This window comes from Acanthopagrus latus, chromosome 17 (genome assembly GCF_904848185.1).
Source record: "Acanthopagrus latus isolate v.2019 chromosome 17, fAcaLat1.1, whole genome shotgun sequence".
Lineage (NCBI taxonomy): Eukaryota > Metazoa > Chordata > Actinopteri > Spariformes > Sparidae > Acanthopagrus > Acanthopagrus latus.
Genome location: NC_051055.1, coordinates 22,188,514 through 22,210,896, shown reverse-complemented (window position 1 = coordinate 22,210,896; position 22,383 = coordinate 22,188,514). Strand labels below are relative to the sequence as shown.

The 22,383-nt window shown below is 46.9% G+C and overlaps 1 protein-coding gene across 4 annotated transcripts in view; it reads left to right on the top strand.

Moving 5' to 3' along the window:
• Positions 1-22,383, top strand: part of cadm4 (cell adhesion molecule 4) — a 169,576-nt gene that overhangs the window by 125,650 nt on the left and 21,543 nt on the right. For all 4 annotated transcript variants that reach the window (XM_037074133.1, XM_037074132.1, XM_037074130.1 and 1 more), the window contains exons 2-5: positions 7,253-7,399; positions 15,026-15,313; positions 19,463-19,624; positions 21,493-21,583. In XM_037074133.1, the coding sequence (XP_036930028.1) occupies positions 7,253-7,399; positions 15,026-15,313; positions 19,463-19,624; positions 21,493-21,583 (688 nt within the window). The remainder of the gene's footprint in view (positions 1-7,252; positions 7,400-15,025; positions 15,314-19,462; positions 19,625-21,492; positions 21,584-22,383) is intronic.

Here is a 22,383-nt window from a genome sequence, read left to right as displayed (position 1 = left end):
GAGGGAGGGGATGGCTCATGCCGGAATCAGGAAATGAGAGTGCCAGATGAATTGTTCCAAATTCTGGTAATTAAGTTAGGGCTGGTAATTAAGATGAGGACGAGAGAGGAGAGAGAACAAGAAGACGGGAGCGTATGCCCTTGGGGTGAAAGTGCGGCGGGGAATCCGATTCGGCAGCGGGGGGGAAAGGAGAGTGGACGGACGGACCCGAGCAAACAGAAAGAAAGGGAGATATAAGAAGGTGCTAAAGCCTTTTTTCTCAGCTTCTCCTCTGAAGAACCTAATAAAGGAAAGCTGGACCCCAGAGTGGGAGAAAGATACGGCGAGCCAAATGGAGAGGTTGTGGAATAGAAAAGAGAAATGTGGGGGGAGGAGGGTGGAGGGGCGGTGGAGTGCGACAGACCAATATATATTGAGAGAGGGAGACGGACTGACTCAAGGAATAAAGAACCTGGACCAGATAGACATGAGCACTATATGGGAGGGTGGGAGCGGAGGAGAACGAGAGAGGAGATGGAGAACAACGTGGTCTGTGTGTGCAGGAAAGAGACAGCGATTCAGGGGAGGGGCACCGAGACGACACAAGAGACGAGGCCTCAAAGACGATTTGAAGCCAAGAGTCACGAGACTGATGGAACAGGAGGAAGAGATGGCAAGGAAAAGCGGTATATGAGGAGGGGAGGGATCAGTGGCAGAGTTGTTGGGCGCTATTAATACACCGTCGTTATTATTGTTATGCATTTAATACAGGAAGATGTTCTCGCCTTGCTGCTGTGCCTCCGCGTGCAGCACCTTCTGCTCAGCGCCAGCCAAAATCTCGATTTGTTTTTTTTTTCCCCCCTGCATATTACAGCAACAGAAGGACAATGTGTTTTGTGGTATATCGAAGGGGGGTGAGGGATTGGGGTGACAATAGGGGAGTCGGGGCACACAGCGAGAGAATGAGTTTGTGTCTTGGCAGTCAACACGGTTATGTAATTCATGCCAGTAGGGCAGTTTTTTTTTTTTTGTCGGGGCCTTGAATGTGTGCATAAATATATCTCTTGTACACTATTACACAGACGCACACACTCCTGCTCTTAAATGCATGCACACACCCGTGCATCGCACACGCAGAGAATACACACCAGAAAAGGGGAAGACGGCCATGTGCTGAATTTTGAAAGGGGTGTTAGGACTAGTGCTCTTGGCTGTGGTGAATCTCCAGTGTGGCCGCCGTCGCGTAATAGCCCTGTAAATTTCCTTTAAGCAGCTGTTGGGCTGTGTGTGGTGGGCCATTGTGGCGGGGTTGTCGGGGCTGCGACAGACCCGGGTCATAAAGCGCCCGCACAGCAGATAGAGCTAACCAGCTTTGGCTGTCAGAAAGAGAGACAAGACAGGGAAGGGACGGGGAAAAAAGAAGGGAAGGAAGACGGCGGTCTGTGACGGGTAGGAGGACGTGAACGAGGGAGCAGAAAGAGTAATGGGATGGGTGGACGGGAGGAGAGGAGAGCGTTCGGGGAGATGCTCTGCGGCAGGAGGATGGGGGGGGTGGGGGGGTGATTGAAATACGCCAAATGGCCGGAGAGACATACAGACACGAAGGTCAAAAACAAGAGGTGCAGGAGGCATTGCGGAGAGGAGGGGAGAAGGTAACAGGAAGACAAGGGAGGTGTAGGTGATGAGAGGGGGAAGGGCGAAGGATGGAGGCCAGTGAAGTCCGAGTGTTAAAAACAGGGTGTGAAAATATATAAGTAAGCGAAGGAAAAATGCTTCTAATGAGGGGTCAAGAGGGAAAAAGAGAGGATTTTATGCTGATTTCGCTGATTAGCAGTGCAGTGCTCACAGTACACCAGTGGGTGATGGAGGGAGAGTAGTTGGACGAGAGAGGGACTGAAGTTCCTGCCAAAGCGAGAGAGAGAATAAGAAAGAAAGACAGAGAGAGAAAAAGGGAGAGGGATAGAAATTAGAGCGAGACAGAGGCCTGAGCTGTATGACTGGCAATTAAAAGAAGCGAAAGCAGAGAAGAAGATGAAAGAGGGTGGTAAAAACTAGGGTACTCGATCCCGCACTCCACTCATTTGTTTCGTCCGCTTGTCCCATTCCCTCCTCTCACTTTTTCCTCCTGTCTTTTTCTTTTTTTCCCCCTCTTTTTGCTCCCTCTCTTCCGGCACACTATGAAAAAAAAAACAAAAAAAAAAAACAGCGCGATTATGCCGCAGACTTGAGCTGCAGAACAAATCACATTTAGGGGAAGGAGAGTGTGGAGACGGAACCAGCAGAGAGGCAGGAAAAGATTCCCACTGAGTCACAGAAAGAGAAAGAACGAGGGAGAAAGAGAGAGAGAGATTGCAAGGGGAATGAAAGCCTATTGCGGCTTGGAAAGAAACTATTGCAACGGGGGGGGGGCATGAGAGGAAAGGAAAAGAAGGAGTGAAGACATGGCGGCTAAAGCAGGGGAGAGAAAGAAAGAGTTGCAACAAATCCTCCCGAGGCCCAGGAGAGAAGGAGATCTTTAGGACAGCGCTGATGAGGGAGATGAATGATGAACGATGCAATAAAAAGATAAGGGGGGAGAGAGACAGACGGAGGAGGAAGACAGGAAGAGAGAGGGGGAAAAAGGGGGCCGGTGACTGGAGGAGGAATGGAGGATTAGATCAGGCAGAAGGTGGGGAGGAGAGGAGAGAGATGGAGAGACTGCAGGGTTTTAAGTAAAAGGAGAAAAGAGGGTGATGGTGAGAATAAGATTAGATGAGAAGGCAACCGGGGGGGAGAGAATTATAAGTTGTGGACTACTGGGAAAAGCGCGGCAGGGGGGAGAGTAGGGGGAGGTGGGTTGCAAAAAAAAAAAAAAAAAAGTGGAGGACAGGGAAGGGAAGCAAAAAGGAGGACAGGAGAAAGCGACAGAATGAAGGTAATGAGAGGGAGAGATTTGTAAAGGATTATGTATTATTTATAGAGGGAGCATCTTTTCTTTTTTTCCCTCTCCTTCTTCTTCTTTTTGCGCTGGCTTTGATTGGCAGAGTTCTGGCTCCCTGAGAGATGGAGTGATAATTTTAGACTGAGAAAAGAAAGGAGGGGTGGAGGGTGGAGGGAACAGGGAAACGGGGGGGTGGAGGAGGGTTGCAGGTCTGCGGAGTGAGGCATGGAGGGAGAAGAACCTCAAAGTCAGCTTATTTCATGGAGTCAGTATACTGCAAAACTCTGTGATTAACCTGGAGCGTACACACACACACACACAGCACTGGCCGCAAACACACACACACGAAAACATAAACATCGCATTTGCATACATACTGTGGAAAGCGGCTCGCCTCACAGGACTCTGGGGAAGGGTGGGAGTGTTGGAGTCGCAAAAAATGTACATCCAGATGGGAAGAGATGGAGGAGTTGCCAACGGACGACCCCGTAAGAGCGGTGGAGCTATGAGCTGCTGTTATTGCTTTAATTAAAGCAGTAATAACATAAGGGCTTGTGCATTGTAGTCTCCTGCATCGATTCCCTTGTAAGACCGTGGCCGGCATGCAAAGAAAAACACAAGCTCCTGGCCCCCGTCCAGCCGAAGGATAATGAGAGATAATGAATAGGGAGACAGTGACTGCGCTGCTTCAAGGATACATTGTGGGGGTGGTGGGGGGGCTTGTGTGGGGGCAAATGGAGACAGCTCCTCTCTTATGTGGCTTGTCTTGTCTTGTTTTTTTTGTTTTTTTTGTACTGTCGCTTCCTCTCCTCACTCTCGGAAACATGGGGAGAAAGGAAGGTGGAGGTGGAGGAGGAGGAGGAGGAGGAGGGAGTGAGTGAAATCGAGGGAGAGAGGCGCAGCGAGGCGGTAATTCAGCCGGCTAACCCTGCACCAGTGAGGCAGTTTCTAGAATTTACCGTGACCAAGGGTGAGCCAGCAGTCCACCTGGCTGCTTCCCAAATCCCCCTCTTTTAACTCTCCACACCTCCCTTCATCCCCCCCCCCCCCCCGTCCCCTCTACCCTCTGCCTTCCACTGGCTTATAACTCAACCCCATTGCGGGACCATTAGGACAGGCCCCTGAACAGCCTTGTCTTATGAATTTGCACGCCTATTATTTATTTATTTGTTTATGTATTTTGAAATGATGGCCCTTCTCCGATCTCTATTGCCGTAGTAAATAAAGGCTCCTTTTATTTTCGGGGCCCTGACAGTGAGGGCTGGTGGGGTGGGGGGGACAGGCTTTTGAAATGATGAGAGGCACCAATTCATTGCTATGAAATACTGCCCCCGCTTGGCTGGAGAGAGAAGTGATTGTTTTTGTTCCCCCCCCCCCGCCCCACTCCCGCTTTATTCAACCGTTGATCACAGCCGTCAGAGCTCCACCATGGAATCGATTGCGCTTCAGCATTTTTCTCTTAATATGATTCGACTTGCGGAGTTTTTATTATGGGCACAGATTTTAATGGGGCCAGATTAATACCGCTGTCACAGATGTTTGATCCCCTCCCTCCTCCTCCTCCCTTCCCGCTCCCTCTCTGCACTGTACTCTGCTGGTGATCTGAAGCTCAGGGTCACAGCCTTCGTGTGTGAAGCCTAATAAAAAAAACCTCCAAAGTGCCGTATCCAGCTGGGTCATGAGCGGCAGTTGGGAGGAACGTGCGTCATCTTTTCGTAGCTGTACTTTGTCCGGCCCCTGCCAGCTGCATTATTATACCCAAAAACCATCACTTCCTAACTCCCTGCCATCATTTCCTGGTTGGAGCCCACGCTCCCCCATCTCCCGCCATCTCTCCAGTGCCTCTGTTCTCTTCGCCCAGATTGATCATCCACCAGCAGCCGGCAGGTGCTTCTGGGCGGTGTCTCTCAGCAGGCGCCGGCGGATGCCAGCCGCTCCCGCTCGCGAAACAGCGGTTCACAATTTTTTATTTTCATTCTGTCTTCGTCGCTTTTTCTTTTTACGCCTCACTGCTACGCAACTGCCACTAATTTTCCTTTGAAGGGGTGACAGCTGTCAGGAGGAACGGGCGAGCAAATGGACGGCTAATTAGTCTTTCTGGCCTCCTCCCAGGAGCAAACTTTTGACCACTTTCTTTGTCTGTCCCTCTCGCACTCGGAGCCCCTTTCCTCTGTTAGCTCTGGTGGGTCAGTAATCACGCACAGGCGCCGCACCGACTTAGTCAGGATGCACAGCAGCACCATTACCATTAACTCCATTTAAAACAATGGCGGCCGGGCCCGGTTGCCATGGTGATGAGTAATAACAGCCATTAGAAAAATAATGGAGATGGCGGTGGCAGGCCCTGATGCCCCCCGATATGAATCACAATATTGATGCAGAGAATGGGAGCAATAATGACTACAATTAGTGGTAATTGTCAAGATTTTTTTTTTCCCGCTGTTCCATGGCGTATTAGAGTCCCCTTTGTCTTTATCCCCTCTTGGTTTCTTTCCGTCTGCAGTTCAATATCCACTGTGTCTCTCCGTTTCCCCTGATGTGATGAATATGTAGGCTTTGAGTATTTCATTAAAAGAGATTAAAATCGAGGGGAGAATTAAATTTGGACCAACTTGGCAGGGATCAGATGATGTCAAAGTAGCTTAATTGCAATATGCCAACCCCTGGATATGCCGCGCACGGATATGCTCACCTATTGTGCATGTGTCCTTGCATACACACACACGCACACACGCGGTGTAACTTAGGACACGCTTGGTTGCAGATATAGACATTTATTTTGGCCCAAAGCAGTCAAGTCAGCAGCTCCTGCTATGGCAGCCACCATCTGTTTGTCTCACAACATTTCTTGCCTTCTGAAGGTGTTTTTACAGAGCTCCGAGACACAGCTAGACCCCGCACTGAATATATATATAGTCCCGCCGTCTTTATCGGCACACCTTATTGCCTGATTCATCATCATGCTTCGGTATTGATGTCGTTCTTCTCCTAAATCCTCCCCGCGGCCGACACTTAGCCAAGGAGTGAGGGAATGCAAATCGGGATGCAAATTGGTAAATACTAGTTTGCGGAGGCCAGCAAGCCGGTACTCTCTTCAAGGCAATCACACTCCACTCCTGGCTGCGGTGCTGTGGCTAATTGCGCATTAAATCATTTGAATTCAAAACGGCAGAGCTCCGTGTCCATTGTGCTCAGCGGGAGGTGTGACTCAGTCGAGCCGTGTCAACAGCCTGACCCACAAACACACCAAGGCGCTCCAATCAGAGCATAATCAACCTCCTCATTACTGACTTTTGGGCTGTCAGCAACATCAAAGAGGCTCCCCGCTGCTTCTCAGCCCCCTCGTCTAAAAATATTGAGTTTAGGGGCCTGACAAGTTTGTTTGGAAGAGGGTGTGTGTGATAGCTTCACTTGCACGCGTGCATATTTCTGTGTGTGTGTGTGCATGTACGCATCCTCATTTGTGACTTTCTGACAAATGCACACACATAAAAGCTCGCACAGGTGTCTGTGCGGATTGGGGTGCGCGCATTTGCGAGAGCCAAAGCCGGTGCGTGATCTCGCTAGCGTTTCCCAAATACGTGCAATAAGAGCCATTACATCGAAGTAATGGATTGTAATCGATTGGGTTAGCTTGCACCTGGATGTGAAACACCATCATGAATGCGTGTGTTACTGTAAATGCCTTTCGCGACAGGCTCATACCTCAGGACTGCGGTTTAAACCATTAATAAAGGCACAGGTGGTGGCATGGCTGCAGTCCAGCCTGTGATCTGCCGTGTGAGTGTGTCGGTCCGTACGTGGCCGTGCTCGTGTTTGCGCGCGTCCATTCATATGCGTGTTTGTTCTGCTGATGCGTGCCTCAATTGAAGACCGACAGCCACTTAGAGATTTAATAAGGCATTATGTATTCAAATGTGTGTGTTGGTGCATTCTGTCACTAGCCGGAGGCAACAGGCCTGTTTGTATGTGTGCGTTTATGCACGTAAGAAGATGAATGGCGGTAATTATAATCATCCCTATTACAGGCTAATCATAAGAACACATTGTTCACAAGGACCCTCTTTTACTTGTTGAGTTCTTCGGTGTCTTTCCTCTCGCTCGCTCGATCTCTTCATCTCCATCACCATGTGCCCCCCTCCCTTTTCCCTCCTCCTCTTGTTGTGTCCATATGACGAATAGCGAGTAAATGAAGGGCGCTTTAAGTGCCTTATTCTGAAAGGTTCCATCTCAAGTGAGGAGCAAATTGAACACCTCTTGTCCTCCACATCTGTCCCAACTATTTGTCCCTCTTCTCTCCATCTTTTTTTCTCCGTGTATCACTGTATTAACGCCCATCTTTCTCTCCCTCAGCCCGTTGTCAGGCGGTGCAGGCGGAGAATGTGACAGTCATGGAGGGAGGTACGGCCGAGATCTCCTGCCGCCTGCAGAACTACGATGGATCAATCGTGGTCATCCAGAATCCCCGCCGGCAGACCCTCTTCTTCAACGGCACACGAGGTGTGTACGTGCCGCTTGTCTCTGCAGACAGACCTGATCTGTCTGCGTCAGTGCATTCGCCCTCAGCAGCATCTGAAAGCAGCCTTTTTAACACATTAGCAATGACGCATCTTTTCTCATCGCAAATGTCCTCACTTTGCCTTTGAAGCGATTCCACATTAAAACAGTCAGATAACCCCGGAGTTAATTTAGGAGATGGTGTTATTCTCTGCCCTAACAGTGTGGCTGCTCTAACTGTTTTAAAAGCATAGTTCGAAGCTTTCTGCATAATCCACTGTTAACCTCCGATGAGATCAGACCGTATTACGGCTCCTCATTAGAGCGCGGCCTTGGCAATCACATGTTTTTTTTAAAGGCGGCGTTACGGCGAATTATCATTGTAACCGATATTATAACGAAGGCAGGGTTTACTGAGGGCCTCGGGGTAGGCAAACACTACATGTTTTTCTCGTAACTAATTACAGGCAAAAGCTGCCACCTTCGCCAGCTTTTCTGTTAGTGCTGCTAGGAGACCTCAGAGCAAAAAGCACAGCGATGAAGGATAATAAAATAATGAAAATTTGTGAGGTAGCTCAATTCAAGCAAAATTTTGCATTGTGTTTTTGTGGTGTAGCAATAATTATTTATCCCCTTTGCAATTTATGTGATAAACTTCTTAGCTCAGGCTTCAGGCGACGGTGTAAAACTTTAGTTTGGAACTGATTGTAATTCAGGCGAAGTGGGTACATTTTAATTTACTCGAGTAGTTGTCATTGTTTCATTCTTAAGAGCCTGACAGCCTAATGAATTCTCGTAGTTTAAAACAATGTGTACTGTATGCGGAATGCAGATAATATCACTTTTGCACCAAAAGACCATAAAAATGTGAGAACCCCATTAAAAAATTTCAATTTTTATTTATTGTGTTTCTCCTTCGTCATCACACATGCTACAAAACACAGAACAGTAGAAAGCAGCAGATCGTATACCTCATTTTAATAAGTAGAATTAATCAATAAAATTCTGAATCGGACACATTGTTTTTGTTTTCCGGAACTGATAACAGAAGTAGCTAAGGAGCGAGACATCTTGCCTCCGTCTAATCCCTGTTGAGAGCTGCACATGCTCAGTAGCGATCAGGCAGCTGTCAGGCGCTTCAGTCCATCAGTCAGCACTGAGTTTATATGATAGAGAAGTATTGATGTGTCCGCGTCCTTTACGTCAACACACACCATCCGGTGTGACCGGGGGCAAACGTTTAAGTCCGGGATAAACACCTGTGACTACTGCAGAGTCAACTGATGCGGGAGTAAATGCAGATTATACAAATTCACATCAGGGTGTCAGTGGGTGTTAGTTGGTATAATTGGCTGTACAAAAATATGTAAATGCCCTCACCTTTCCCTCAGGTCACATGCAAATAAGCATGCATAAAAACAACCAAAGCACACTGCATGATCGACAGATTCATAACAACTAAATCGCTTGATTTAATCTAAAAACCACTGACCAATGCAAATTCGCACATAACCGGCAAACCGTAAACAGAGGCCACTCATTAACAGGAATTTTTTTTTGTGTTTTGAGCTCACGGTCTATTGTGAGCTAGTTATGCAGCGCTTCTCACCAAACCGTATCAGAAACACAGCTGAAGTGATCCAAAGTAGGAATTAGCTCAAACAGGTGGCGCAGCCGATCGGAAAACCCCAAATCCCATTGAAGGGAGCGCTCACTAGCCACCCAGCAGAGCTTGGCATTGTGCAAACTGCTCGGCAGTGTCTTTTATCCGCACCCAAAATCTGATCCTCTCCGTTCACTGAGTGGTCAGCTCATGCCATCCCTCTAAAGGTTGTGTTGATCAAAAAAATCGGTTTTGATCGGTTTGCCTTCTGCAAAGGATTGTTCTGCGGCCGTAAATGTGTGACAGGTGTTCATTTCCCTGGCTTGCTTTAGACTCTCACAGAGTCTGTTTGCTGAGCATTCAGGCTACCTTTTGCTGCATGTTGCTGTGTTCCAAAGCAGCTTGTGCACAATATATTATCCTAATCTCAATATGCTTCTGTTGCTCAAGCCATAATTTTGACCTGTCACTCAAGAATCCTTGAATTTGTTTGCACGTCAGCCAGAATTTTAGAATATGATTGATTTTTTTATTTATTTTGTTTTTTATTTTTTTTTATTTTTTTTGTCCTGTGGCATTGAGCTTGTGCTGGATAAGGAACTCTTCAGCTGCAGTGACTGGTGCCCGTCTCGCATGAACTTGCTGCATATTCATCATCTCTTCAGCATTTAAATGGCAAATAAATTCAAGGTCTAGAAGTGTGTCGTAGTAAGTAGGAAGACATCCTCCGCTCTGGTACTGCGGTTAAAGGAATGGCTTGTGGAAGTGTCAAGAAAATGAATGGCTGCCAGGTCCAGCGCTGATTTTCTGTAGTTAACCTTGTAGTTATATCTCCACACGCCGAGGAGAGGTTAAAAGGACATTCCCGGCAATACTTTCACATCATTAGCCTATAAACTGTGCTCAAGCTGTTGAGGAAGGGCGAGGGGCATGCTTGAACCTGTGTTCTTTTTTCTTTCCCTTTTTTTTTTAACCACAGGACAGAACTCCACAACTCGAGATCTTTCACGTTTGCAAACATATGCCAGGATATTTTTGTCGGGTGAAAGTTTGCACTCGAGCACATATTCTAATCTTCCAATCATTACGACTTCCAGCGCTTGTAATTACATTGATTTGACAATCAAGACTCCCACACTCCCCCTCGGGAACAGTCGCTGAACACAGACTTAAAATAGGGACGACGGAAGAGCTTCTTTTATCGGCATTCACACAATACTTGTATTCGGCGCACATTGTTCTCACTTGTTAGTCACCTCGATCACGGAGTCGACCTTAATTGGGCAGTTGAGGTCGTTGCTTTGGGAAACCTTACTTTCAACTCTCCCCTCAATTCCAACAGATCAGCACTACCGGTAAGTTCCATTAAGTATTTAAACGGAGCCGCCCCGTCTGCTCTCCCACAAGACATGGACTTGCCCCCGTTCGGCAAAGCATGGTGAAGCCTAATCAGAGTGAAGACGATGAAGGGGTGTGAAAGCTGGAATGAAAGTGAAAATGAGAAAGAATAAAAAAGGAAGAGTGGGGGAGAATGAGACAAAAGACACAGCAACTGAGAGAATAAAGAAAGGGAGCCACAGACATCAGCACTGGGAAACGATCCAAAGGTTAGGCGAGGTATAAAGTATAGATGGTTTCCCGTAACTAATTTGGCTCCCGTAAGCACCGGAAAGCCTCGTTGGGGACATTTTCCGGGAGCGTAAAGTACATCTCACTCTGGCGCTCTCTGCCTCCACGTTTGCTCCATCACTCGCTGTAGGGCCCTTCCATTTCCACCTATTGCCCATCTGCCGCCTGGATACCAGACCAACAAACTGAGGCCCTTTCTGTGCCGAACCATTCCAAACTAACTGCCCAAAAAGACACGCTGCCGTAAGTGCTGCGAAATTAGGCTGCCTGTTTTCGCAAGTGAGCAACCCGTTCAGGGGGTGTGTTTTATGGGATTGTGGGGACTGATATCTGTAACAGAGCGGTTAGACTAAAAACCAAATGGATCTCTTTCTCCTCAGTGGTCCATATCTCTCTCGTTTCTGCCCCCCTCATTGGAAACTCTCCTCCGCATGCAAATGAGATAGGACAATAAAGGTGAACTTGGACTTGAACAGAAGTCTGACATTTAGTTGCCATTTAGTGCGGAGAGGGGGAAAAAGAAAGATTTACCTATCTGCGGGGAATAGCTTTCTAACAATGCTCCTGCTGCTATCCGGTGGACAGGGGGAAATTTGGGGGGCGGGGCAGAGGGATTAGTTGGGTGTACTTCCAGGAAGAGTGGACTTACTCCATCACTCCGGGCCGCTCTCGCCGACATCCCTGTGGATTTCTGTCTCTATCCATTTTATTTTTTTTCCCGTCCTGCCGCATTATGTGGTGATATTAGACTATCTTTCTCGTTCTCCCTTCCTCCCCCACTCTCCCTCCCTCCCACATGCAAACGCGCAAAGCCAATATCTATACTGTAGTGTCTGTTTTGTGATGAATTATGCCGCGAGATGGCCGGTTGTTACATCAGGGAAGTGTCTGCTGTGAGCCAAAGCCAACACAAAAGGAAGCGCAGCGAGGAGCCGAGTAAAATAGAGACGGAGGGTGAGGGAGAGGTCTCACAGTCAAGTCGATACAAAGTGAGTCTTAAATGAGAATCTATGGACCATCGAGCCACTGTCACCCGCAGACTGTTATTAGCGTTATTTGTTATTATCAGCATTTTTCTTGCCATTGATTCCACTCTTTTTGTTGTGTTCTTTTTTCCGTAACAAAAGGGAACACTGTTCCACGCTCGCCTCTTCGCTTCCTCCCTCTCACTGTGCCGTCTTTTTCTCTTTCTCCCTTTGTGCGTCGTGTATTGTAGCTCATTGGCCCGGGGTCCAGGATTGGCTGTGAGAATTAAGTCTTTATAAAGCCGACCCATTTTTTACTCTTCGTTTTCAATCTTTGGTTATTTTCCATGCTGAATTGCAGTGTTTACGCCGTGCCCAATTGTATTATTTAGCCCGTCTCTCACTGACTCACTCAAAGGGCAGCGCCACTCAATTTAATAACGTTCCTAAAAATAATTTTCAGGCTGTGCAATCAACTTTATTTCCATAGCACTTTTCAAAAGTGTTACCGAGTGCTTCACAGCAAGTAAAACAATGATGATTAAAACCCAATAATTTTAACAGTAAAAATGCCGGCCGCTAATTGGAAATGGACTTGGAGAGGAATAAAGCAACTGGTTACAAAGGGAATGAATGAATACAAACCTTTTGCGCTCAAAAGCTGGAAATGAGAGAAACCAAGACATCTGTTTCGTTGTATCAGTGTGCCGCCTGGAGCCGCTCCATCGAGACCGGCTTTGCAAACTCCCTCTGAACTTTTTATATCAAACCGAGCTTTAGATTTAGCAGCACTATCAATTCCAGAGCAGAAAATCGACTAGGGTGCTGTCAGAGCCACTATTTCTCCCATGTTTTGCAATTTTTCCTCTGCGGATCTGTCCGCGGGAGTGACATCACAAATTAGAAGGTGGTGAAAACCCCGGTCTCGTTCCAGGCCGTGGGAGACAGAGCTGACTGTTTGCTGATACAGAGCAAACTATCTTGGGGCTAAAGATTCCATAGGTTAAAATGGCATACTCCTGGAGCGGCCCTTGTTTCTCTCGCGTAGTGTGCCAGATTGTAAAAAGGCATCATATATATACTAAAGAAATTAATTCAAAAGCATACGTGGTGTTACTGATGCAAAGTTCCTGCAAAGTGCAATCACTTTCAGCCCAACAACTCTGGACCTGCACTTCCAAAACCTGCACCCTTATCGGCAAAGAAAAATGAAAGCAATTGCAGCAACTGTCACTTTCTTGGCCTGCAAATAGCAACACCAGCGGACCTACGTCTACAAGTTTGAACTGCTGTTATTTTACCGCCCCTTGGGTGGCACCGGTTCACACTAGCCTGGCTCCAGACCTCTGCGTTGCTGGCCACACGGAGGGTTAGTCCAGCAATTCAACTGGAGTCTAGCGTTGACTCTGACAGTTGTTTCCCCGGTTAGAAAAGAAGAAATCTAGTATTCAATGACTCCGGCACCGAGATAATTTCAAAAGCGAGACCAGTCAGGGGCCGGATGTCTATGACGGAACCAGGAACCGATTTAGTCTCTGATGAGACAGAGGTAGTTAATAATAGGCAGACAGAATCTCTCCCTTGCCAACCAACAACAGACTGTGATTGACTGTTGTTTGAACATTCAATCAAGATGTCCTGTTATGGTTTAAAAATAGTGGCAAAGTGGAAGCTGTGCCGTCGTCCGGATGAGCCGTCAGTCGGACATCGTTCCTGATGTGATGTCACCATGAACTCCTTTCTACTAAAGCTTTCAGCTGCTTTATACTTAAAAATATACTGTGTGCTATACTTAAAAATGTAATGCGTCATCTGTGTTTGAATAAATCAACAATGAAGAACTTCTAGAAGTCCTTCGCTTAACCCACTCAGCTACCACAACCTGACTTCATAGTCATTTATGATTTGTTACCTGTCTCTGTGGCAGGAAGCCCTGAAGTCAGCCTTCTCCCATCTCTGATCAGTGACAGCGTAGATAAAGACTTTGACCCTTACCTACACAACAGGCTTAAAGCGATGAGCCTGGAGAAATCTGACTTACATGTCGATATACATAAACGGCATAAACCTGCTTTTTACATTCAGAAGATGGGCATCAACTTTGTACATTGGGTGGACATCATGAGATTAAGTCTCCAGTGTTTGTATTTCACTGGTCTTTTTCCCCAAATTGCAAAGCTGTGACATTGCAAAAGCTTGATTGGTCACCGCCTGAGCAACATCAATCACGATGTTCCAGGAACAAAACCAACATGGCGATAACGGATTGCGTCACCGACCCAGTAAATGGGTAACAGACTTCCCTATCGTGCAAGCCAAACAAGCGTATGTTAAGAATGTAACGTCATCTTAATCCGATCTTCAAGTGCCCCGTCAGCCAGAGGCTGGATAGGATTGTATCTGAAAGACAGCAGCAAGATGATGAGGCTAACGGTGAAGGTGTGTCACTGTGCCATTGGATCGATGTGCCCGGCCGGTGTGAAGCAGCCACGGATAATGACAGGCCAATTATGAGTGAGCGTGAGAGAGAGGAGTAAATGAAAGGATTAAAATACGGACTGAGAAACAGTAGCTTTCCTGTCTGAACTTTCGCTCGAGCCTCGTATATTCAAAGGATGAGCTATAAACCAAAGCGGCCGAGGTTCAATCCCAGTCTGGGCCCTTTGCCATGGCATCTCTCTCTCTCTCTCTCTCTCTCTCTCTCTCTCTCTCTTTCTCTCAGCTGTCACCGTCCAGATAAAGGGATAAAAGCCACACAATGAAAAATGATAATAATTCAGATTCTGTCTGATTACCTATCCAGGGTTGCATGAGTAAAAATGGGTCTGTTGTTGACCAGCCCGCTAACTGTGGAAAAAGAGTGCATTTGTTAGTGAGGTACAGACCTCGGAGAGCAAATTCAGAATAAAGCGAGCAGACGCCTGCCAGTAGAAAAAAATTGGTTTAGAGAAGTTCTTTAATATGGCACTCACTTTGACAGTCTTATCTGTGTGTGTGTGTGTGTGTGTGTGTGTGTGTGTGTGTGTGTGTGGTGGATATCAAGCGAGCAAAGCACCGTGACAAAAACAGTCCTTAATGCTCTGTGTCAGTTACATCGAGGCAGCGTAGAAGAAGTTCTGTTGTTTTTTTGTTTTTTTTTTTTCATTTATTCCTCACTTTGTTTTTTACTTTGACTCTATATTTATATGAATACAGTGTTTTGATATTTATTTTGTATTCAGTCTCACTTCACGGACAGATTGTGATTTTTTCCGCCCCGCTGATTGATGGACTCACCTTCCCTCTTCTTGTCCTTGCCACTCTTCCTGTCACTTACCCCCCTCATCTTCTCTCCCGTCTTGTCTTTTCCTCCCTCCACCACCCTAATCCCACGCCGTCTCTCTCTCTCTCTCTCCCACCCGCCTCTCTCCATCATCTCCGTCTACCCTCCAGCCCTGAAGGACGACCGTTTCCAGATGGTGCTCTTCACGCCGCGGCTGGTGCGCATCGAGTTGACCAACGTCAGCGTGTCCGACGAGGGCGGGTACTTCTGCCAGCTCTACACGGACTCCACGCACCACCAGGTGGCCACGCTGTCTGTCCTGGTGCCCCCGGAGACGCCCACGGTGGAGGTGAAGCAGGAGGCCGTGGAGGGCGGCGAGGTGGAGCTCACCTGCGTGTCGCCGCGCAGCAAGCCGGCCGCCACCCTCCGCTGGGTTCGTAACGGCAGGGAGGTACCAGGTAACTGCTGATTGACTGACAGATGGGACAGCTTGATGATTATGGGAGATAAATGAGGAAATTAAGGGGGAGGTGAAGTGGAATGGGTGCATGATATCAGACTGAGTGCTGAATAAAAGAAGGATGAATGGATGGGTGATTGATCGGTTGACGGAGGGGATGGCAGATCGATGAGGTGATGGGATCAGGTGAAGATGGATGGATGGATAAATGGGGGAAAAATATTGCGGTTTTGGCTGCAGGGCTCCCAAATCTGTCACTCATCATTTTCCCTTCTGTTCTTTGTAGTGATAGAATGTAACTAAGTACATTTACTCGAGTACTGCACTTAAGGACAATTTTCAGGCACTGTGCTTGTACTCAACTTGAGTATTTCCTTTTTCTGCTGCTTTATACTTCCACTACACTGCATTTCAGAAGCAAACACTGAAACACGCAACTACATTTATTTGCTATCTCACATTGCTGCATCAGAGACAAATATGAGTAGAGTTTACTCTTGATACTTAGGTACATTTAACATCAGACAGTTTAAGACCTTCACCTCAGAGTCATGTTGGTGACTTTCACAAAGTAATATTTTAACACGATATCTTTACTTTTGCTCCAGTATGATCTTTGAGCCCTTTTTTTTCCAACACTGGTTGTTTTGTAATATTTATAGGCGATGATCTAGTTTCAAGCGATCAAACACACTTTTCGGAGATGTGACTCCGATGTTTACGTCTACATGCGTTGATCTTTGTGACAGCCGCTATGAGGCGGATTTCACAGCCTCTCTGTCTGAATGTGTCCACTCATCAAACTCTCTCCCAATCGAAGCAGACACCCATCTCCCCTCTCCCTCCAAAATTCAGATTCATTTTATTTGCTCGTAATCTCACAAGTACAGTGTTACATGAAAGCGCAGATGTTTCGTGCGCTCCAGTTTCCCTGCTCCTCTCGGTCCACCTCCTTTTCAAACACTCACAAAGGCGCTCTTTTTTTTTTTTTTAATTCACCGTCGTCTCCCTCCTCCTCGTTCTGCTGATTCTGTGAGCCCCCTTCCATCAGTCCGTTACCTTGATCTATCCTTTCTAACTCGCTGTCTCCCTTTGCCTCTCTAAGTTAAAGGGGGGGGCCCTTCACTCAATAATACATCTGAGACCTATCCTCCCCCTTCGCCTTCAGTCTGTTTGACCCCCGAGACTTTTTTCGTCTTTCACTCCCGATGTTAAATCAGCGTTTGTGGATATAATATATGGCGTTTTTTAAATTTTTTTTATTATTATTTGAATTCCTCAAAAAGAAAAAAACCTTGTTCCGTTGACAAGAAAAACTCACAGAGACTTAAGTTATGAAGTTATGCAGTGTTTAATTCTCACTCAGGCTCGTGGCTATCATCATTTTTATTCAACTGATCCTCCGTTTTTTTTTTTTTTTTTAAAGATTTTTTTTTATTAAATACAGACAACATTTTTTAAAAAGTACAAATCACTTGTCAAACGCGTTCCGTTATTGTTATTCATGAATTCATGTCCGGCGCCTCCAGATAACTCACGCGGACCACGTGAGATAATGTGAGGTAATCTGGTGTCAACAGTTTCGTGTGGGGGACGTGCGTCGAGCGGCGCTTTGTCCTTTCAAACTTCGTGTCAGCCGTTGTCTCTTTTACTTTCTATTTCTGTCAGACACTCAACGGCTCTTTCATCCGCTCTCCTCCCTTTTTCTTTCCTCGCCTGTCATCGTCTCTGTGTCTCTACCCACTCCTCCGTCCTTCTCTTTCTCTTCATCCGATCTTCATTTTTTTTTCCACTTCCTTTACATTTCACTGGTGACGCTGTTCACCTTGGTTACTGGCTGTGAATGGCTCCAAGAGGGCCTCGTCTCATTCATTTTCCTCCTGTTTGACTTCTCTAGTCCACCTCCGTCCCGTTTTCTGTCTTTCTCTCCTTTCCCTTGAGTCCTGCCCCTCCTGCCATTTCCTTCATCCCTCTCTCTTATTGTCTCTTCTTCATTCCTGCTGTTTCCTGTCTCCTCCCCTTTCCTCTCCTCTTTTTCCATCTCTTCTTGTTTCCTCCTCCCTCCTCGTTTCCTTCCCTCTTGTCTTGTTTCCTCTTGTCTTTTCTCTTCTCCTCTTGACTCCTCCCCATCCTCCGTTTTCTCACTCCTGCTCTCGTCTTTTTTTTGTTAGTCCTGTTTTCTCCCCTCGCTTTGTCTCTTCTCCTGTCCCCTCTTCTCTTGTTTCCTCATCTCAACTCTTCCCCTCCCCTCCTGTCCCATTTCTCATCTCTCTTCTCTTCTTCTCTTGATTCCTCTGATCTTCCTCTTCCCTTGCTCCCCCTCTCATCTTTTCTTTATTTGTACTCTCTCCCTTTTCCTCCCCTCCTCTCCTGTTTCCTCAGCTCAGCTTCCCTCATATCAATTCCTCTCTCTCCTCCTGTTGTGTTTCTCCTCCTCTCCTCTTATCACTTCTTCACTCTCTCCTGTTTCCTCCCTCCACCTTTCACTCCTCTCTTCCTTTCTTTTCCTGTCTCCTCTTGTTTCTCTTTCCCTCTTCTCCTGTTCCCTCATCTCAACTTTTTTCCTCGCTTGTTTCCTCTCCTCTCTTCTCCTGCCGATTTTTCCCCCTCCTCATCCTGTTTCCTCCCTCCTCCTCTCTTCTTTGTCCCTCCTCATTTCTCCCCGCTCTACCTTTCTTTTCATGTCTCCTCCCCTCTTGCTTCCTTCTCTCTTCCCGTGTTTTCTCCCCTCTCCTCCCTCCTCCTCTCTTTTCCTCTCCTCCTCCTACTTTGTCTCATCTTATCTCTTCCCCTGTTCGCTCACCTGTCCTCTTTTTCCCCCTCCCTCCACCATTCTTCTGTTTGTCTCCCCCTCTCCTCTTACCTCTCCTTTATTCTCACACTCTCTTGTCTCCTCTCAGTTCCTCCCCCTGCTCGCATCCCTTTCTCATCCCCTCTCTCTCATATTCCCCGTCTCCCTTCTCCTCCTCTCTCCTCTTGTTTCCTCTCATTTCCTCCTCTCCCCTCTCCTCTCTTCTCCCCTCTCTTCCTCCTCTCTGTCCCGGCCCTGAGTTAAATGAACTGTGACACTAAAGGTTAGAGGCAGATCCCAGTAGATATGGGAAAGCACTCTTTAATTAAGGCCGCTATCTCTCTCCTGCCGCTCCCCGATTCCTTCTCATCTGCACCCGCTGCTGCCGACCCCCCCCCCTCTCGCATGCTTCGATCGGGCCTGCTTTTTATTCGCTGGCCGGCGTTAATTGAAAACTCAGTGCGATATAAGTAATATTGTAGTGTTTTGCCTCAACAAGCACAGACCCCCTACCCGCCACCCGCCACGCACCACCAATACGTGACCATGTCACCCCGCTGTACCTCCTCCCTCCTTCTGTCTCTCCTCCTCCTCGCTTCTCGCATCTTTTCTCTCACTCTGAATCTGGCCCGGCGCTCTTATCGTCCTTCTTTTAATGTCTGGGCTTGTCTCGCCTCAGTTCTCCTCTCCCCTCCACCCTCCTCCTCCCATCTATCAGGCCCGGTTTTGCTGCCCTCTTTCTCTCTGCCCACGAGTCCTCCTCTCTCCTCTGCCTTTCTTCTCTCACCCTGGTCCTTTGACGCCCCCCCCCCACTCCCTCCCTCCGTGTCTGGTGCAGTTAAAATCTCAATTCGGTTTATGCATATTCTCTCTTTTATCCTTCAGTCTCCTCTGTTCACTCACACACACACGAACACACACACACACACGCAATATATTCGCTTGATTTGCCATCTGCAAACAAACAGTTCTGCCGCTTATAATTGCCATGAAATATGGATGCAAATTGCTTTCTCTTTACTCTCTTTTTATTCCGTTCTCCTCCGTCGTTTCATCCTCCCCTCTATAGGTACAGTGCCGCTGTAAAAAAAAAAGTCTCCTTCATCAGTCACTAACTTCTTCTAACTTTGTCCTCGTCAGTCTGCTCACTTCTTCCATCCACCTCTGTGTTCTTGTGTTCTCCTCTAAAGTCTCCTCTCCTTTTTTTTTCTTTCCCCGTCTCTTTCCTTTTCTCCCGCCATTGTGTGATGTCTCAGTGAGGGGGAGAAGGAAAAGAGAACTGTGAACTTTTTTTTTTCTTGGCCACCGTCCTCTCATCCTATGATCCTCTCATCCTCTCTCCGTCTCTCTCTCCAGGTGTGGTGTCCCAGCAGGACAACGGGAAGACGTTCAGCGTGTCCAGCACCATCCGGATCCCGGTTGAAAGGAAAGACAACGGGGCGGCGCTGAGCTGCGAGGCGTTCCACCCGGCGCTGGGCGGGCAGAAGAGGATCCGACACTACCGCCTGGATGTGTATTGTAAGTCCCTCTTTCAGACCGGTGTGTGTTTGTGCATGTGTGTGTGTTTGTGCACTTTATACGCCAAAGCCTTTTTCTATCCATCTCGGAAACAAATGAACCAACATAATGTTCACTGGCAAATTTCTCAGACACACAAATTATTCCATCTGTATTTCTGTCACTTAAGTTGCGCCTTCAGTGCCATTCATTACACTTTTTTTTTTTGTCTAACTTTAATGCCAGCCATAATTTTGTCAGGAGTGGAGCAGCCTCATTTTTCAAATGGCAGATATCTCATTTTTAGAATGAAGCTCATTTGTATAAAGTCCAGGATTTTCAACAGAGTGATAGCTGGCGCTGCCCTGTGTGAGACCCGCTCTCATTAAAACCTAATGCATACAAATCTTGTTGTGCCGCGAGCTGGCAGAAACAGGCCCGTGGCCAGGTCAGGGTCCCGGCCTGTGGTTTAAGAAAGCTAACCAGCGTCGGCCGAGGAACCCTGGGTCGTGTTAGTATGTGCGAGGTTCCCGGTCCAGCTCTGGGAGTGATGTATCTTCGCTGGCCTATTTGCACGAGTTAGCGTGCTCTGAAATCACATCATGTCCACCGGAGGCATGCGAAAAGCCAAGCAGTAAAAAAAAGTACTGCAGGAGATTTAAATGTATTATTGGCTGAAGTCTAATATTCAGTGAGGGCAACAAGCCCAGATAGAAGCATATTTTTGCTTTTTGAGCCGAATTTTCAATATTTTCACAGATCTGTAGATGGTTCAGTGGGATTAATCTTGAAAAATGTCAGACAGCTATAATCTATATCCATTTCGGCAGAGTCAGAAATTAATTATTTAATGTCTACGAAAAGTAAATCCTCCTCTTCTTCTTTTTTTCTAATCCCATCAGAGACGTTATGTTCACTCGTATGAGTTTACTTCAGAAATGTCTCGCCTTTTGTTTTCCGATGTGAGGACGAACAAAACTGGAGCTCGCTGACAATTCAGTGTGATTACTATTTGATAATGAAATTTATGTGCGTTGTTTTGTTTGAAGATACTTTTTTTTTTTTTTTAAATTCAGAAGAAAAAAAAAAGTCATGTCAGAAGCACATCAGTTGAGATCACAAAGATTTAGATTTGTTGATAATGAAAAAAGGATGCTGAAATAGTTTTACATTTTATTTTTTAGTTGCTCAATTTGTCCCTATGTCGGTTTGGTACCCCCGAGAGTTTGACATGATAACTCTCCCAGCGATCTATCAATAACTTTGGACCATCACACATTTCAGAGGTGTTCCATTTGTGATCTCGCTCCCCAGGAAGTGCTTATTCATCAGTCTTTTTTTTCTTTTGGGTACAATTAATTTGCCCCATGTGTCCTAATGTTTGTTGATAGATCAGAGTGATTAATATTCAACAGTTTTGTCAATCTGTGTGCCGGCGGTTCCTCCAGCCAGACGACCGGCAATAATGACCAACTGTCAGTGTGGGTTTGGCTTCCCATCGCTCTGCCGCTGAAGTAAGTGCGGTACAGCAGCTGCCGGAGCGGTGGGCTGCTTATGATAACAGGTGCTTCAACCGTAGGATTGTCGGCTGGTTGCCGTGGAAACAGATGTTAAAGACCCCTCCCTCCTGCCACTTTCTCACTTTTTCCCTTGTTCCTCCTTTTTTTTTGTTCCCTTGCCGTCTCTCTCTCTCTCATTCCTGATTTCCCCCCCTCCTCTTATATCCTCTCTGATCGTCGCTCCGTTTTGATCATTTTGATCCATTTTGATCCATTTTGTTTTCTTTGGTGCCTCTCTTGTTTCCTCTCTCACATGCATACTCATTCATCTAACTCCCCTCCCCTCTCCCTTTTCTCTCTCTCTCTCTCTCTCTCTCTCTCTCCCCACAGTTGCACCCACAGTGAGAATTGTTCCTCCTACTGGCATTTTGCGAGAGGGCGACTCTCTCAGCCTCACCTGCTCGGTCACCGGGAACCCTCTGTAAGTCTGTGTGCGTGTGCTCAAGTGTTTTGTTCTGTGATGCTATCGATGCCTTACATATGAAATAATAACACAAGCCTGCTACACAACCTGACAAGTTCATCCTGCACAGCACACATAGTGTGATATAAAAATCTCGCTAAACAGAACACTGACCTGTGAATGATGAGCTGTTTTTCTTTTATAAGATATACACTTATCAGGCATAACATTATGACCACCTGCCTATGATTGTGAAGGTTTCCCTCGTGCAGCCAAAACAGCTCTGACCTGTCAAGACTTAAGACCTCTGAGCGTTTTTTAACAGCGGATCCTCTGGGTCCTGTATGTTTGGGGGTGGGGCCTCTATGGATCAGACCTGCTCCAGCAGGTCCTACAGATGCTCGATCAGATTGGGGTTCTGGGGAATTTGGAGGCCCGGTCAACACCTTTATTGTGTTCCTCGAGCTGTTCCTGAGCAGTGTTTGCAGTGTATCAGGGTGCACTGTCCTGCTGGGGTGGTAGTGTTGTTGTGATGAAGGGGTGTACTTGGCCCACAACAGTGTTCGGATGGGTGGTTCGTGTCAAGTTGCATTCACATGAATGCCAGCACCCAAGGGTACCCAGCAGAACATCGCATTGCGATGACATGATCAATGTTATTCACGTCACCTGTCAGTGGTTTTAATGTTGTGGCTGATTGGTGTACGTGAAAGTATATTTGAGGTTATGCTGAAGAGGTGTAATGACTTAATAATGTTGTTTGAAAGACACTGAGTCATGCATCCTTTTCTCTCCCCACAAGATATGAAGCCGGCACA